The sequence below is a fragment of the Paroedura picta genome, chromosome 11 (genome assembly GCF_049243985.1).
Source record: "Paroedura picta isolate Pp20150507F chromosome 11, Ppicta_v3.0, whole genome shotgun sequence".
NCBI lineage: Eukaryota > Metazoa > Chordata > Lepidosauria > Squamata > Gekkonidae > Paroedura > Paroedura picta.
In genome coordinates, this window is record NC_135379.1 from 18,285,913 (window position 1) to 18,304,840 (window position 18,928).

Genomic DNA, 18,928 nt, shown 5'->3' on the forward strand with positions numbered 1-18,928 from the left:
TCCTTTTGTATGGCTCTCGCTGTCTTTCCATGCTGCAGCAAATCATCTCTCCCCCAGCCCCTTATATTCTCACTCCCTTTTGCTGTCATTGGAACCTGTAGCTCTGCTGAAATGTCTCTGCTAGTATTTTGGCAAGTGGTTTTACACAACCGTGACTGTTAGCCTTGGTTGTTGTTGATTTGATTGTTGCAATTAGCCAAAAAGGGAAAGGAAGGAAATGGTTAACATTTCTTTCTGATAATTGTCTATGGCAGAAAGTAAGTGGTGGGTGTTCCTTTCTTTAACAGGGATCTTTTATTTTGTGGGGAAATATTTTTAGCAGGAATGTGGCCAATACTCAATTAAATACTTGTATTTTATAGGGTATTGAAAACATAAAAAATGAAATTGAACATTCGACTGAGCCATTGATAGACCCTGTTTATGGTCATGGATGGTATGTTTTGTGTGATCTTGTATTTACCTTAAATGACAAGTGAACTGAACAAATGGCATGTCTTTTAAGAAAGTTTTTTTCAACAAAAAATTAATAGTAAATGATCTCTTTTTTTCATGTTATTCTCGGGTGTCTTGCCTGATTTATACCTTATACTCCTGTTGAATTATGTTTAAGACCTCTTCTTAAATGAGGTAAACTGCTCTGGGTGCCCTGACCGTGTGAACAACTTCTATGTTCAGTTTACCATATCTTATACAGACTGATACTAATGGTAGTACCACTACAATTTTAGTGCCACACTGAATTAACTTGTACAGAAAATGCAACTTATTACAAACATAAATACCTGTTTTCTTCATGTAGCCAAAGCTTAATTAACCTCCTGTTGACGGGACATGCTGTTTCCAACGTCTGGGACGGAGACAGGGAATGCTCAGGAATGAGTAAGTTTACAATTGATTATCTGGTTACTGTATGGCAGAAAGGATGGGAATTGTAGTCCATGGACATCTGGAGGACCACAGGTTGACTACCCCTGAAATAAAGGGCGGTTGGATGTGGAGGGCTCCTCCCTCAACGTTGTTACCATCATAGTGGACCAGTTGGGAGGAAAAATATTCAGGGCGTCATAGGACTACTGAGTTTACACTACAGTCGCTGTTCATTGACATCCAGAATACCGTCCCTGTTAAATCCTCATGTAGAGTCAAATCGAATTGATATTTCTGCCTTGTATACTTTGCTTTTATTTAGAGAGGTCAGGATGCAGAGATACATGCAAGATGCACTTTGCACATACAAGAGTTTGTGTGTGTGTGGGGGGGGGGGGTTCATCCTCCTTATTCTGACTCCAGAACCTCCATTGGAGAAAGGGCCTCCTTAAGAGCAATAAGTCATTGGGGGTAAAGCACTGCCACTGGAAGGGGAAATCAGTGCCCCCCCCCCATGTGACTTATTGCTGCTTTGAATCCAGGCCAATATTTTTAATATAATATGGCTGTCTTTTACTTGTAATGTCCTCTGATAATTTTCCTCCCTCATTCACAGTTTTGGAATAAATAATATTTGCTTATTTTGAAAACCATGTGCCAATCAACCATTCAGTCCTCTCCCAAATGGCGCAGTCTCAAAATATAATAAATTTAGCTAGCTGATAATTCTGTGAGGGATAAGAAATAATGGATGATTTCAGGAACTCCTGGATCACTTCAATTCATTTTTTCCTGACTTATTATAGTAGTTTTGAAGCTACAAATATACATACATATTTTACAAAATTAATGTCTGTTCCTGTCCTTACATCACGGACATGGCCATTCTGTCTTGCTGCCACTTCATGGTCATTGTTTTACAAGAAGACAGGAGCTGAAGGCAGGGAGCATCATACTGCAAATAAAGCATTGGGTGTACTCTTCCCAGAAGCACACATATAATTAGTGAAATAATTCTGTGACACACGGAGTGGCATGGAAATTCTGTTTTATAAAAAACATAGCCATTCTGTGCTAGCAGAGCTTAAATATGCAAAGAAGCACAAAGCACCATGCTTCCTAAAATAAAGTAGTATTTAGAAGCGAAAGGAGGAGAGGTAATCCTAACTGTTTAACTGTTCTGTTAATTCAGTCTGTTCTGGAAGCAAGTAGGGAGGAAGTGTGCTCAAAGAAGCAGGAAGTCTCCAAAGAGCCAATCAGGTCACTGGAGATTATTCAAAACGCATCCGGAAGTTCTCAGAAAAACTTTGCTAAATACACATCTCCTCTGATGTCCCCTATAGGAATTCTTAGACTGTTGATTCATGCCCACTACAGATCTTGCATATTCCAATAGTGTGAAGGTAGAGTACAGCACAAGGAATGGTGATGTTTAGTTGTGGCTTTGATTGTTGTATCACATTAACCAATATGCTTCAAGTCAAGTTTTTCATTCTTTTATTCACCACAAGATGGCAGTAGGGCTTTAAAAAGAGAAATACTGCTGCTGGAAGACTCAGAAGGGGGAAAACTGTAGTGTTTTGAAAGCCATTTAGTATTGATGGGATCTATTTTATAAGCTCTCATGCCCGTTTCACACGGCGTAGGCTTGTAGCAGTGATCAGCATTTGAATGTTGTGATAAGACAGCTGATTGCATGAAACCACTCTCAAGCTTGTATGGCAGTGGGCATGAGAGACACTTGTCAGGATCTGGCCTTAGCTATAGGCCTAAATTAACACAAACTTATAACACACCTACCTCCCAGGGTGTCTGTTGTGGGGAGAGGAAAGGGAAGGCAATTGTAAGCCGCTTTGAGACTCCTCCTAGTAGAGAAAAGCGGCATATAAGAACCAATTCTTCTTCTTCTTTGTTATTGCACTAATATAATGTGACACTTTTTTAACATGCCAGTCTGTGCAGAGTTTCTCTTTTCAGAATATTACCTTGGTTATAACCAAATTGAAAGAGTAGGATGAGCTAACTTGAAAATGTAATGTGGATTGTTTTGTGTTCCAAGAAGGAATTCTGAGATTAACAATGCCGGGGCGGGGGGGGGGGGGGAGACTGGTATCCAGCAAACCGTGGATGATAACATTGTCTCCTCAGTTCGATGCATCTTCAGGCATGCAGAAAGTGTCTATAGAGCAGACTGCATATTACATGCAAACTTGAGTAATTACCAGAGTCCCTTTTTTGTAAGCAGCTTCAGGAGAAGCCTGTTTAGGGTCGAATGAAGACTGCTTAAGAAACAGCTGGATATGTTTTCTACCACAACCCCCCCCCAGCTGTTTCTCTCCCCCTACCCTTGTGGGATTCCAGTGGTATGTTTATCCTTCCAAAATACCAATTTTTTAAAAAAGTCAGCAGGGCTTCCATACATACAAGCATGTGCATGTACGCTCGCACAGAACTGCAAAGTAGAGTTTTTTTCTAACTCAAACTGGGATATTGCAAGTGTAACGCACAAGCAAACCTGTAGTGACGTTTGGGCAAGGGAAAAGAGCCTTTCACTGCCACTGTGTACACAAGTAGCATCTTATGTACAATTGTGTGTAAATCTCCTGATGATGATAATGAAGCTACGTGTGCTTCATTAGCATACCAAAGACTTATTCTGTGCTGTTATACTGGTATCCTAATTAAGTATGCATAGCTATTTTGTGCACATAGTGGTTTAGGTTCAACAAAAGATGGGCACATGCAAAATCACATCCGTAAGTTTACAGTCATTTTTTTAAAAGCTGGTTGTGAATACTTCCTCCTGGAGCAAATTTTCCCCTTCCCTGAAGCAGTCTGTCAGCACTGACAATAATTAAAGCTAATCCAGGTTTCTTTGAAACCGGGATCTGAAAGCACAGTTTGAAGGGAACTTTAGATACCTGTGCAAGAGAGAACTTGGCTAGCCTGAGCTGCAGTTAATGGCTGTATCAACCAACTGCTTAACCACAGTTCGGTAGTAAGGATGGAGGGCACTCCTAAGGCTTACTTCCAACTTGTTCAGCCATTGGCACGGTGTCATAGCTATATGGTGGACTTCTTGAATATTTTGTCCTTATGACTTTGGTTCTTTGCACATGAGAACAACAGCCTGGTAGTGAAATGGAGATAAGGGGTGATCATGTACTGCATTTTCAGTCCCGTTTAAACCTAGATTAGGAATAGCAGATTTCAGTAGAGGGTTGGGAGGCAGAAATTTAAAGAATAAAGGGAAGATATGTCTGGGAAAGCCACTTGTTTTTAGGGCCATAATGAGGAGTAGCTGCAAACTAATAGGAAAGAAGGACTAAGGGGCATGATTAAGACTTTAATTGATGTCCTTCCTAGATTATTGTTAAATGCCACCGAGGAGCACAATCTGATCCCTTCTATTGCTGTGGGCTGAATTAATTACATAGCCTACTTAAGTGGTGCTGTTGTTTTTCTTACTAATTTTTCCTCCAATAATCTTCAGTCTCCACCATGGAAACTGCCGGTGTCAAGTCAGCAACATTCACCTAGAAGCTACTTTGGCATTCAGTTCCTTTAGTTCCACAGGTTCATACGGTGGTCTTGTTACCGTGAGCTGTGCCGTGTCTCATTCTCCACTCATGTGTGCTGTTAAAATTTAAAATGGTGCTGTTGCAGAATGGAAAAATTCGGTTCCTTGCACATGAGAATAGAAAAATGCATGACTGCTCTGCTTACAGGCTTTTAATAGAGGGGCTTGCATGGAGTGAAAGAGGAACGTTTTGATAGCTCTGGTTGCTCTGATAACTTTATGGCGTGTTCTTGCATTCAAAAGAATTCACTTTAGCCCAGTCTTTCTCAGAAGGGACCTTCAGCAAGCCAGATTCCTGCAACCACCAATAGCTTATGCTAACTTTTCGTTCACTGCAGAGGCCAAATTGGATGTTGGAAGAAGAAATGCCATTTTAGAGATCATTTTTAGTTCTTGGCTTTGTGTGTTTCTGTTTTTAAAAGTTCAGCATTTTTTCGTTTTGCTTGCTTCATGCCAAACGCTTCCTAGACTGAAGTGTCACGGTTGGCTTGAAGGAAGCAAAGAGAGTAGGAGACAAACTTGGACCGTTCTAACACAGAGTTTTTGTTTCTACACAGAACTGCTTGGAATACATAAGCAAGCAACTGTTGGGTTCTTGACACTTATTGAATCCCTAAGGTTCTGTAAGGTAAGCGTAAATTGCCTAATGGAAAATTATGGATGATGTTAGAATTGGGTGGTATATTTCTTTGAAAAGACAGTATTTGGACTGCAGCCTTGAAGAAGTGTCCTAAGTGCAGCATGTGACATGCACTGCCCTTTTCTTTATCCTGATCACTCCAGTTTCCTGCCTCCGTACAAGTTCCTTAGGCCAGCGGCCCCCAAACCTTTTTTGGGCCGGGGACCGGTCCACGAGGGGGGGAGAGGGAGGTGCGGGCGCCAGCGCACCGGTGGGCACAAATGAGCAGGCGCAGAGCTGCCCACCGGTGCGCTGGCGCCCATGCCTCTCCACCCTCCGCTGCGTCTCGGGACCAAGGATTTCATGGTCTGCGGCCCGGGGGTTAGGGACCCCTGACAGGCTCTAATAGATCAAAAACTTGAAGCATCGTGAGGTGAGGATTGGATATGGAAAGTGTGCATAATCCTCTGATTGGCCCTCAAGCAGCACGGTGCCCATGGGTAGCCTTTCCATGCAGGCATTGCATCCTCAGCGAATTGAAACACGCCCGTTATATTTGAAATAACAGCCCTTTCAGATCATACGTTCCGTCAAGAATTGCAATTGCCACTCTTTAATCAGATGTCTCCTTTCCTTCGCCTATCAAGGCAAGATCAAGGCAGCCATCACAGTGAATTGAAACGCCGCACTGGCGGATTTGTTGAAAGGCTAGTTGTATTTGGCATTTATTTTTCAAGCCAATTTAGTTGGGCGGAGATGTGATGTTACGTTGAAGCCCAGCAGTAATGTCTGTGGGGACTGTGGGATGGCCTGGAAAATATCTCGTGTTTCAGTTATGGCGATGTCAGCCATTACATCCCATGGTACCTCACAGAAACCATGTGCACAGTGATGTCATGTCTACTAGTTATGTTAAGCATATGCTGGGCAGGATGTGTTCAGGTTTAAAGGCAAAGTCTGGGTTATTCTCCTAGCAGATACTAAGTTTGGGAACTAGGCAGAGTTGCGAATCTGTTATCGTCTGGTTCTGAATGTAATGATCGTTGGGCATTTCTGCAAGGTTTTTGTTTTGTTGTTGGTTGTTGCTTTAAACTTGTACAACATTTTTTTTTCCCTCCTGCGATTCAGTCTTGTTACTTCCAAGACTTTTTCCTGTTACAATCTCTTCGGCTAGATTTAATGAACCCTTTAAAAGAATAACATGAAATGGAATGTCACATTTAACTAAGTTATGTTAGTTGGGACTAGATATTGCTATCTTCTGAGCTGCATGTTTGTGGTTATCATGAGGGGATTATTTATTTATAGGCCACCTTTCTCACTGTGACTCAAGGGGAATTACAGTGTTAGCCTAGTCATTAGGATGAGGCATCTAACAAGCAATGTAATAGGGCTAGGATTAAATATCTGAAAGCAAAGCACATCGTGCTACAATATGATGTGCTAAAATATAGATGAAATTTACGTAAATGGAAAACAGTGCAGTAGTAAGAACAGGCTAGTACAGGCTAGTACATGCAACTAATAGGCCTGATCCCTTCATAGAAGCACTTCCTGAGCCATGCATTCTAATATCGCCCTATTAACCTTTTTAAGATTGCCTTCCTGAATAATTCAGTTTTGCATAGTTTGCAGAATACCAGGACAGTGGAAGCTTTCATGACATCTTCAGGCAGGCAGTTACACAAAGTCAGGAGCCACAACAGAGAGTTCGTGTGTATGGGCAGTTGTTGATGTCCGTTTGCAGGTTGCCATGGCCAGAAGGCCTTGCTCAGGTGAGCCAAGTTGTTGCGGTAAAGCACAGGAGAAGAGGTGATCCTGTGGATATGAAGGTCCGAGGTCACAAAGGGCTTGTCATGTGATAGCCAGGACTTTGAATTGAATCCAGTAACTGATAGACACCAAATGGAGTCAGTGCAGAATGAATGGAATACGCACATGCTTCCTAGCTCCTGGTGTGAATAAAACCCAAGAATCACAATTTGTTTTTGTTTTTTTAAGTGATGTGTTAACAGTAGTGGTGGTTAAAGTTTTGGAGAAAGCCTTGAAACCTCACGGGCTATGTCTGCGAAAATTGTGAGCATCAGGACAGAGTAGCCAGAAAAGCAGTAGAAGAAGGCTTTTAGTTTTCGTACCTGTGCCCCCCTTTAGCCGTAGCAGCCACTTGTCCACAACTACAAATCCAAGTAAGGATGCAGTCCTATGAACACTTGCCTATTAGTAAGCTCCACGAAGTAGAATGGAGCTTAGTTGCAAGTCATCCCTAGGATTGCTCCATGAAATGTGGAATGCAAGATATGCTTTTAACATAGATTTTGTCAGGTACATTTCTATTTTATCTTTCCAGTTGTGGTACTTGTATATTTCAGAACTGAGTTTGCATGAGTGCAGAGGGTCCAGTTTATCGTGGGGTTCAGGATTTATATCCCACTAAAAAGTGGTGAGTAATTCGTACTTTTTTTTTTTTAAGGTTGGTTCCTATTTGAAGTCCCCTAAATTCCCTATTTGGATACTTGGCAGCGAAACTCATCTCACGGTCTTTTTTGCCAAGGTAGGATTCCTTTCTGTTTATTTCATCGTTTTAGGACAAATAATCAGCATGCAACTCTGTAGTTCCTATCTTTTTAGGACACTTGACAAAATGATGCCTAAAGTTATATAAAACTGCGTTGTAACCGGTAGGGAACATTTTGACCTAAGTGCGTTGGGTTTCTGAAAGAATGTTTTCAGCTACTTTACTCAGTGTGATTGAGAACATGACAAGGCTCATCTCTGGAATCTCCTGGATTGCTGCTCTGTGGCTAGGAATCAAGTCCCAAAAAATCTTTTCTCATTTTGTTTGGAGAGAACCATTACCATACATGGATATTTGTACAAAGCCCACAAGTCAAGCATTGCAGTCTGTAATTTCTTAACTGGAAGCAACAGTTTGTTGTGCAACTGATCCCAGGGATTCTGATAAACAAGCTAGGGGTGGGGGGCAGAGGAGAGAAGCCACTTAATTAATCTGGGAGACTGGGGGAGAGTTGCCTTCAGATGTCCAACATTTCTTCACTCTGGCATGGACCTGAATCAGCCCACCTGCTTCCAGTTCCCCATCCTACCCATAGACCTGATAATTTCAGAAGACACAAATGGGAACCATTTTGTACATCCCCCCCCCCCCACACACACACACACACTATACCAAGTTTAGTTCCTAGGAATGGGGAATGTTTCCCATGTGTTTCTTCCCTGGGAATTCATTCTCATTCTGCTGTGTGGTGAAGACAAGTGTCCGTATCCTTGTTTAACATTTAAAGTAAAAGAAGATTGGAGACTGTATGAAAGCCCTTTGTAGAGTTTTATCAGAATTGGAGATATTGAGAGATTTGATGTCTGGGTTTTGCTTTCTGCAAACAAAAATAGCCCAGAAGCCTGCCTTAGAATGTAATCCGTGTGTGTTTGCCAGCAAGGATAAACATGAGATCTTAAAATAGACCTGTATTATCAAGAGAACAACATTTACAATTCAGGAAAGTAGTTTTTGGTAGGAGCAACACGGGTCCAAAGGGTGAAATACGATCCTGTTGCCTTTGGGACACGGTGTACTTAAAAATAATTATTGGTAAAGTACTAAGTGGCTTCTCTACTATGGAAGATTAGGTTCTGGGGATGTTTGAGATAACAGTTTGCAAGGCCCAGAGGCTTGTGTTTGGCAGAAATCATGAAAGCCTGGAAGATGCAGTATATTTTAAAGAAACGTGTCACTTTTTTAATCAATTGCTGCCCAAAATGAGTAATTTTTGCAACTTGTAAAATGCAGTGAACTCAAAGCTAACCCTTTCCGTTCGGATTCTGAGGTGGAGGCAGCGTGTGGGTTGGTTAACACTGTAGATTAAAAGAGAAGGTTCCCCCCAAACCTGACACCAGCAGGACAGGCATGCAGTACTAGAGAGGGGCTTGGTGGAGAGGAAACAGAGCTAATTACCACACTGTATGTATGTAATCTTAGTAAGAGCATTTGCTGGATGTCTGAACGTTACAGCTGATAACACAGCAAAGGCAGAAATGGATGAGGAGAAAGCCAGATGAGACATGAGAGATCTGTAATGAGAATGCATATAGGATTTCTTAATGTTCTAAAATTTATTTTTAAAGCAGCCTGTTTTTACTGAATTCTGTCCCTCCCTTGCTCACCCGGATAGAGAGGGAACAATGGCAGCCCCACTTTCACAAGTAAAGAAAGTGGAGAGGGAATTGTCTTTCACACCTTAATCCACTGCAAATTACCTCCCTTTAGCTTCATCGTCACAAGAAGAGCCCTGCTGGATCAGACCATCTAGTCCAGCATCCTTTTTCACCCAGTGGCCAATCAGTCCCTCTGGACCACAGGGCATAGAGGCCATGGCCTTCCCCTGATAATGCCTCCTGGCTCTGGGATTCAGAGTGCCTGTGAATGTGGAGGCCCCCTTCAGTCACCCTGGCTAGAAGCCATTGATAGGAGTATCTTCCCCAAATCTCAATCCTCTTTTAAAGCTGTTTATTCCTGTGGCCATCACTACATTCTCTATGCCACATTTTAATCACTCTGTTGAAAAACAGCCTTACACTGTGTGAGAGATGGCTTCACAATATTTCCCGTCCTATATTTGTGCTCACCACACCCCACTGTCTCTCAAGGTACCACGTGCACACAAGCCAAAATATTGATAGAGATCATTGACTGGGAGGATCCCTGGGGTAAGGTGTATAATCTGTTTCAGCCCACTTAGAAGATGGGCAAGTCTGCCCCCTTCTATGTGGTAGGGCTACCGCTGCTAGAGAACCCTGTTAAAAATTCCACTCGATCATTTTTGTGGCATTTACATTCTCTTTGCTGTGAAAAGTGTTTGTTTGTTTTTTTCCCCAGAAGCTTTTATTAGGAAGCTGCCACTCTTCGTTGTCAGAGGGCCTAGGACCTTCAGATAGCTTCATTGGGAATCAGTTCATCTTATTGATTTCTTTTTCTAAAGGATTTGGCCCTTGTTGCTCCTGAAGCCCCTTCGGAACAAGCCAGGAGAGTCTTTGAGACATATGACCCTGAAGGTAAGACACACAGCACAAACCTAGGCATGTTTAACTGGGAGTAAATCCCACCTTTGCTTAAAGGGGAGGGCCAAAGTTTAAGACCGGGGCAATTAAATACCTGAAGCCAAGCATATGCTCTAGCTGGTTCTTCATTTAACGTTTATACATAAATAATAATTCCTGTTTTAAAATTATGCCAACAGCTTCCAGATTGCAAAAAGCAGTGGTTTTCAGTTTAACTGTGGGTAATTTTGTGAACCATTTTATCTTGTTGGTCGAGAAATATTTATTGTTTTCTATCCCAAAATAACTGGGCTAATCAGCCCATGCCAACATTTGCAGGTAAAACTAATATTTGAATGTGCTAATTAAAGTACTTTATTTTTTAGACAATGGCTTTATACCAGATACACTTTTAGAAGATGTAATGAAGGCTTTAGACCTTGTGTCAGATACTGAATAGTAAGCATTATCTTTAATCTTCAGGGTTCAACTTGGGTATCATTTTGTAAGATAAGGGGAGTGTGAGTGTGAGTGTATGTGTGTGGTAGGTTCCTTGTGCAACACATGTCAACTATAAAATAAAATATGCTTGCAGATGAGTTCAGCTTCTGGCATTGAACACTGTTCTTTGAAATGTTTGTGTCCATTATTCATCTATTTAATTCATTTGTGCCCTGCTTTTCTCCCCAGTGGGGACCCAAAGTAGCTGACATTGTTGTCCTCTTGCCCATTTTAACACACAACAACCCTGTGAGGTAGCTGGCTGAGGGAGTGTGAAGTGCCAAGGTCACCTCACAAACTTCCGTGGCACGAGTGGGGATTCGGAATCAAATCTCCTGGCTACGAGTCGGTCACTCTTACCTACTTCACCACACTGGCTTTCAGTTAAGAGGAACCTTGAATGTTTTATTTTTGGTGCAGTTTTGCACCATTTCTCATTGTATAATAAGCTGTGAAAGTAGAACTCTTGCAAAAATTCTGCTCAAGCAGAATGACTTCTTGTCTACAATGGTATAAAGGTGTGAGGTTAGGTGGCATAACTTTTTCCCAGACTTCAGTCTCAAAAATCCTGGATTTGTCCATCCACTAGCACATTGCACGTGGATTTACCCCACCATCTTCTTCCACAGGATTCCAGGCATCCTCTAGCCAGTGTGGTGGTTAAGAGGGGCAGATTCTAATCAGTAGGACTGGGCTTGATTCCCCACTCCCTCACATGAAGCCTGGTTGGGTGACCTTGGGTCAGTTGCAGTTCTCTCAGAGCTCTCTCAGCCCTACCTTCCTCACAGGGTGCCTGTAGTGGGGAAAGGCAGTTGTAAGCCACCTTGAGACGCCTTCAGGTAGAGAAAGTGGGGTAGAAAAACTGACTCCTCCTTCTCTTTCTTTCTCCCATGGACAAGCCCTTGAGATTGAGGAAGGTTCCTTAGACTGGAGGAAGGTTTCAGTCTTCAGCCAAAATGAAATGTAGGAAATAAATATTTGAATAAACACAAGAATAAACTTTGGAATGGTGAAATCTGGGTAGGATCCCATTTTTCTAGAGGGCCTTGTTGAAAAAAGGGAAACAGGGAAATACACACATTTTGCTGCTGATTGGTTGGCTAGAACTCTGTATCAGCAACTAAATTATGCTAATATAATATTCCATTAGCATACAGTTCTAAATATCAATATAGCTTGCATAGATAATGTAAAAATATACTGAGCCTTTAAGATGCCTTAATTTAAATGCACAGTATAGGCAACTTCATTATGTCTCTCAGTACAATCCTGTGCAGAATTGCTGTATTCTAATTCACGGAAATTAATTGGCTTAGACTAGAGTAATTCTTCATGAGACTGCACTGTAAATCTGTTCCATTTAGCTCATGGTTATTAGTGTTCCTTTTTTTTCTGCTTTGACAGGTAAGTAAAACAAGAGTAGTTTGGAAGATTAATATGTTAGTGCTTAGAACTGTCTGCAGTATTCATTACGTTTTCTGGAATACAAGCCCAGGAATTAGTGTGGTTTTTCTGAAAGCTTTACCTAATAAGGCCTAGTGTCTCAATTATTGCTGCCACTTTAATTTCAAATAAAATTACTTAAGTTTAAAAATAACTAGGTTTTGGCAACAAGATGCCATTCCTTTGCAGTTGCCATTAAGATTTTAAATACAACAGTTTCATTGTTTTTGGCAGTAAAAAGTGTTTTATAACTTAGTCATGTAAGAGTACAAATGGACCATATTGATGTTGTTGTTTTTTTGGGGGGGTCCTTTTTCTTATCATAGTGTCAATCTCATGAAGACCAAATTAGATCCAGAAGGACTAGGAATTATATTACTGGGTCCATTTCTTCAAGAATTTTTCCCTGAACAGGTAACAATGTATATTTGTGCTCCTTGCAAAAGGGCATTTTGTAAACATACATAGGTCAATGATGTGATACACTTTTAATGATCAGACATTCGTGTTATCTCCTCATTCTTCCCCCTTTGAGCCCTCTTTATTTTTTTGCAAGCTATTGTAAATAAAAAAAACATATTTGTAAAAATTTATAAACACCCGAAAATGCTTGTGTGGTCACCCGGGAGCACTCGATGCAGCTTAATTTAAAGTGTTAGGAACACCACCAGGCTCCTGTCACTTACAGCCTCCCGCCTCCAGTCATCCCAAGAGAAGGATGCTTCTTAGTACCAGGGGCAAGTGTGTGAGTGAAGTTGCTCCATTAGATTTTAGCAACAGAAATCCTTGTTGCTCACCTGTCCATGTGATATTTCAGAAAAGAAATGGGACAGTTTAAGTCTGAGACTAATTAAAAGAAGAGGAAGAGTTGGTTCTTATATGCCACTTTTCTCTACCCGAAGGAGGCTCAAAGCGGCTTATAGTCGCCTTCCCTTTCCTCTCCCCACCACAGACACCCTGTGAGGTGGGTGAGGCTGAGAGAGCCCTGATATCACTGCTCGGTCAGAACAGCTTTATCAGTGCTGTGGCGAGCCCAAGGTCCCCCAGCTGGTTGCATGTGGGGGAGTGCAGAATCGAACACGGCATGTCAGATTAGAAGTCCGCACTCCTAACCACTACACCAAAAAATAACCAATAAAGGGGCCACCTATTATATTTTATCCCATCTATTCAGCTGTCTGCTCAGGTATCCCGATATGCTGGTTTTATCATTACAGCAGTTTGGTATGGTAGGTTATGCTGAGAATGGGTGACAGACCAAAGTTCATGGAGAACATCATGGTCAGTGAGGATTTGCACCCAGGTTTCCTGGTCCTAGTTGAGCACTCTAACCCATACATCATTATTGTTGGGGTGCTTGTCTTAAGTTCCTAATTTAAAGGGCATAGAAGACCTTCATGGTGCTATATACTGTTTATTTTCCTTACCTGCAAATGTTCATCCCATATAACAACAGTCTATAAAAGCAGAAGCTTTGACCTGGATAGCCCAACTTCATCAGATCTTGGCATTCCCAGAGTCATGATACAGAGCCAAGCAATAACAAACCACCTTCGAATGTCTCTTTGAAAAACCTTTGCGGGCGCCATGAGTCAACTGTGAAAATGGCAAGCAAATAAAAATGCTGAATAAAGAAAGGGAAGAAATCTACTAACCTGCGTTTTGAAACTGTCGCTTTTGTGTTTGTGTTCAGGATTCCAAGATTCAAGAATCATTCCCTGTATACCACTACAATGGATTGAAGCAATCAAATTATAATGAAAAGGTACGGCCACTTGAGACAAAACGCGCAGAGCCGTACCAAATTAAAGTGGCACTTCAGTTAGAACTGCAGTTGACTGTAATGTCAAATGCCCAAACGAAGCAAGCTGTGTTTAGGTTACCTCCAAGTTGGCAGTTCTCCATTGGATAAATAATCATTGTTATGCTGGTTGCCCCATAAGACCAATTGAAACACATTTGAAAAGAAACCCAATTATCATTAAAGATACATACATTTTACCACAGATTTAGTCATTCATAAAAAGAGAATCTTAACATAACAGTATTCCAAATATCATCAAGGAAGCACATTTAGGTGTGTATAAATACATTGCCACAGAGTTAGCAAATTTTATTCTAGCATAAGGAAACGGGCTGCAGGCAAATTTTTCATGTCCAGGGTTGTAGGATTTCCTCTAGCAAAAACACTGCCTCACCAGGTTTCAGTACTGCCTCAGCCACTACCTCTGTTAATGAAAGGGATGCCCCATGTATGGGTTCACTGAAAACCGTGGAGGTAACTTCCTAAGGATAGGGGCAACCCCTGAGAGAAGCAGGAAAATCTTCCTGAGATTTTATTCTCACAACAAGCTTGGGCTGGACTGCTAGTTTGAGGTTCATGTTATGTGGGAGATGCATGACTGGCCCAGTGTTTTCTTTAACATTAAAATACAGCCATAGGAGAAGCATTAGCAGTAGTCTAAAAATCCTCCATGCTGTTTCCCTAGAAGAAACCCCATTGCACTTCCAGGCTTGGGAGGGGGAAGACATAATTTACTTTATTCCTCTCCTTTATCACTGTGTTGGAATATCAGGAAAGTTCTGAGGGGAAAGGTCAACTCCTGTCCCAGTGCCCTGATCTCGGTCCACGTCTGGGCCTTCCACAGCTGCTCTTTAACGGTAGAAAAACGAGATCAGTAATCAATGTGCAATAATGTTAATATAAACTTAAAGGTAAACTTTGCATTGTTCTTTTGTGATATTTTTCTAAAGTGGTAGACTGAGCAAGATCCTTTTATGCCGGCAGGTCATGTATGTTGAAGGCACCGCGGTGATTATGGGCTTTGAAGACCCAATGCTGCAAACTGATGACACTCCGATCAAGCGCTGCTTGCAGACCAAATGGCCATACGTAGAACTCCTCTGGACCACAGATCGATCTCCGTCATTAAATTGATGTTGAAAGAAGGCTTCGTACTATTATCCAGCTTTGGAAGGAGATTGGGTTTTGATAGGCAGCTTCCTGTAAAACAAAACCCTCTCTTCAGCTGTGTGGCTATACACTGGTATCACTGAGGAACTGTAAACACTTTTTCAGTGTTAATTTAGATTTTTTTAAACAACTGGATTGATTTGTATTATATCAGCTAGTTCTTTTTTTACCCATTCTACTACAGTTAAGATGCTTATTTTCACCCAGAAGCCTCTCTGATAAGCCTAAAATCCTGAAGGATGGTCTAGCACTGCAACACCTGTGTATTAGGTGAAATTTGTCTTAAATACCATGGTATTCACCTGTTGACACATCTGGCCATGTATTGTGTTTGAATTATACTGCCTTAGGACGTTTTGCAAGGACATTCCCTCACGGTGGGCCCCATGAAATTGAAAGGGAATGTGCAGAAGAAGCCATATTCTTTGTGCAGTTCTCATTCATTTCACTGGAGATTGTTCTGGAGAGCTTCCAGGTGGGTAGAGCAGGGGTAGTCAAACTGCAACCCTCCAGATGTCCATGGACCACAATTCCCAGAAGCCCCTGCCAGCAACTGCTGGCAGGGGCTTCTGGGAATTGTAGTCCATGGACATCTGGAGGGCCGCAGTTTGACTACCCCTGGGGTTAGAGTGTCCTAAGCACTACCAGGACTAGACTGGCATTTGCACTGACTATGTTTAGTGAGTTAAACTTCTGCTGTTCTTTCCCTTCTAGAAATCGACATGGCTTTGCACAAACGGGGCCAAAATTATAAATCTTAAAATATATAAATGATGAATGCTATTTATTGGCAAGTTATATTTTTCCCCTGGGCTTACTTATTGAAAGTGAAGGAAAGATTTAAAAAGGATATTAATATTTGAAGTTGTATAAAGGAATATGTATAAACGGTGGAGAGAATTTGTGCTATGATTTTTGCAGTTGTCCATATTATTGCCAAATACCTCTTCTCAATATATCCTAATAAAAACAAGGCAGCACTATTGTATGTGTTACATGCATGAGAACATCTGTTATTAGTGTAGTCCATTATTTATTATCTAGCAAGGCGTAAATAATAATAAAAAAATGAACCCAAATAATGGCCTAGTCGTGTCTGCCTCATTGCCTATCTCATCTGATCACTACTTGTTTTTTTACAGTGCCATCATAGAATCATAGAGTTGGAAGGGGCCATGCAGGCCATCTAGTCCAAGGAAATAGGTATTGGGTAAGATCTAAAGCTAAGTTGTTTTGATTAAAGGTTTTTTGCATGACAAAATAGCAAATTCACAGACAGATAATCCCAATGGCTAACAGTTTCCTGATTTCCAGAAATTCAGAACAAACTCTTTTATTAGAAGGTTGAGAGGGTGTGGTATGTCACCTTTAAAATACATTACACTTGCTTTTCATCATGGTTACTGAGCATGCCCAAGACTGCCATGGAGAGGATTTTTTTAAGCTCAAACCTCTCTATCACCCCCCCTCCCAGTTTCCTGCCTTTCCCTGGTACAGAGGACGTAGAGCACCCTTCCCTCAATTCTCCCTCTGCCGCCACTGAGGAGAAGCTCTGTTCTTTTTTCTCCCCGGTAAACACTGCACATAAACCAAACAAGAGCCTTTAGGCTACAAAAAGCACTCTTTAAGAAATGCAGTTCTTGGGGATCAACTTGAGCATTGCCTACAATGTTCTGCTGAGAAGCACGATGTATTTCACTATTCTGCCTGCTGCCAATTCACCCTGAAGGCAAGGCATGACAGAGCTTTCCGCCTAAAAACAGCACTTTGGAAAACAAGCTTTCTATGCTTCTTGAGACAAAGATCCAAGCTGTATGCTGCCTTCCATTACCGATAGAATGATCCAGTTATCCTCTTTTCTGAAACTGACCACACCAGACCCAAATAAGCCCCACAGGGCTACGGGCTCAGTCCCTACATCCCCAGACCAAAGTTCCTTAGAACCATCATTGAAGACGACTCAGCATGGCAGTCTTAGGGAATGTCAGCAATGAATTTGGTTCAGGTGAGTCAAGCAGCCTTAGGAGACTCCATGGGCTATCTGTGGTTCTACAGTTGTCAGGGTCACCCAGAGGGTGAGGAGGTGCCAGGGCTGGAACAGCGAGCAGCATGGCTGGTGGTATCCAACGGTACAAGATATATTGTCCTTTGGCAAGACATCCAGGCACTGACCCGCCTACCTGTTCCCCAAGAAGGCTCAGAATTGCTCAGCAAAGGCTCCTTTGTAACATTTAGTAGTCATGGGTAAGATGACAAGTCCTCTTGTGGGTGAAAAACTGGTTAATTAACAGGGAACTGAATATAAAGGGGCAGTTTTCACAGTCTAAGGTGGCAAGCAGTGGGGTCCTAACTATAAATACATGTTGAAGGGGTCTGAGCTTGAGGTGACTGACAAGGGGTTGTGGTAGATAACTCACTAAAAATATCAATTCAGCGTGCGATAATAAAAAATGGTAAATGCCGTGCTGGGAATTACTAGGAAGGGGTTTGAAAACATCAGCCAGTATCATAATGCCCCTGTATAAATCAATGGTGCTGCCTCATTTGGAAAACACTACAATTCTGGTCACTGCACCTCAAAAAAAATGTAGCATTGGGGAAAAGTGCAGAAAAGGGCTACTAAAATAATGGAGAGGGGTGGAATGCCTTCCCTGTGAAGAGAGGTTAAAGGGCTTAGGGCTCTTTAATTTGGAGAAATGATGACTGAGAGGTAACATGAGAGGTTTATAAAATTATGCATGGGACGGACAAGGTAGAGAAGTTGAACTTAATTCTACACAGTCTTTAAAGATCAAAGACGCCAGGAGCAATGGCTTTATCAGACATGAAATGTGCAGTTGTGTGTGAATCTAAGCAATACATTCCAGTAATGCATTTAAATACACTGCCAGACCAAATAATGCATTTATCAGTTATATTATTATTATTATTATTATTATTATTATTATTATTATTATTAGATTTATTTCCCGCCTCTCCCGATAGGCTCGAGGCGGGTCACAACAACTAATCCCATTAAAATTCCCATTAAAACATCACTCTACTAACATGGCGGCTAAAAATCCCATCCCTCCCCCAATTATTAAGAGGTGAAGAGGAAAGGATAGGGGAGTAGCGTACACTCCAACTCCTAGGGGGGGAGCGATGTCCCTGATTTGCTGACCCCAGCCTCAACCATAGACCTGGTGGAAGAGCTCCGTTTTACAAGCCCTGCGGAATGCTGACAAATCCCGCAGGGCCCGCAGATCACCCGGGAGCTCATTCCACCAGGTAGGGGCCAGGACTGAAAAAGCCCTGGCCCTGGTCGAGGCTAGGCGCGCTTCCTTCGGGCCGGGGACGACCAACAGGTTCTCACCCGCAGAGCGTAAGGCCCTGCGGGGGGCATAGAGCGGTAGGCGGTCCCTCAGGTATGTGGGTCCCAACCCGCGTATGGCCTTGAAGGTTAAAACCAAAACCTTGAACCGGATCCGGGCAGCAATTGGCAGCCAATGCAGCTGCCTCAGCACCGGCTGGATGTGGGCCCTCCAAGATGTTCCAGTGAGGACCCTGGCAGCTGCATTTTGTACCAGCTGTAGTTTCCGGATCAGGGACAAGGGTAGGCCTGCGTAGAGCGAGTTACAGAAATCTATTCTGGAGGTGACTGTCGCATGGATCACTGTGGCCAAGTGGTCAGGGGACAGGTAGGGCGCTAGTAGCCGGGCCTGGCGAAGGTAGAAAAATGCCTGGCCCGCTACTCTCTTGACCTGAGCCTCCATAGTCAGGGAGGCATCAATGGTCACACCCAAATTCCTAGCTTGGGGCACGATGGTAAGTTGCACCCCTGCTAGGGTGGGTAAACGCGCTATCTGTTCCTGCCCCCTTCCCCCCAGCCACAGGACCTCCGTCTTGG

At 42.3% G+C, this 18,928-nt stretch overlaps 1 protein-coding gene across 1 annotated transcript in view; it reads left to right on the plus strand.

Moving 5' to 3' along the window:
• MINDY3 (MINDY lysine 48 deubiquitinase 3) overlaps positions 1-16,121 on the plus strand; it is a 31,707-nt gene extending 15,586 nt beyond the window's left edge. The window contains exons 8-16 of the mRNA XM_077304713.1: positions 363-436; positions 803-882; positions 5,008-5,078; positions 7,540-7,620; positions 10,064-10,136; positions 10,508-10,580; positions 12,392-12,479; positions 13,759-13,830; positions 14,854-16,121. Coding sequence (XP_077160828.1) covers positions 363-436; positions 803-882; positions 5,008-5,078; positions 7,540-7,620; positions 10,064-10,136; positions 10,508-10,580; positions 12,392-12,479; positions 13,759-13,830; positions 14,854-15,003 — 762 coding nt within the window. The 3' untranslated portion in view covers positions 15,004-16,121. The remainder of the gene's footprint in view (positions 1-362; positions 437-802; positions 883-5,007; positions 5,079-7,539; positions 7,621-10,063; positions 10,137-10,507; positions 10,581-12,391; positions 12,480-13,758; positions 13,831-14,853) is intronic.
• Positions 16,122-18,928: the final 2,807 nt, after the last annotated feature.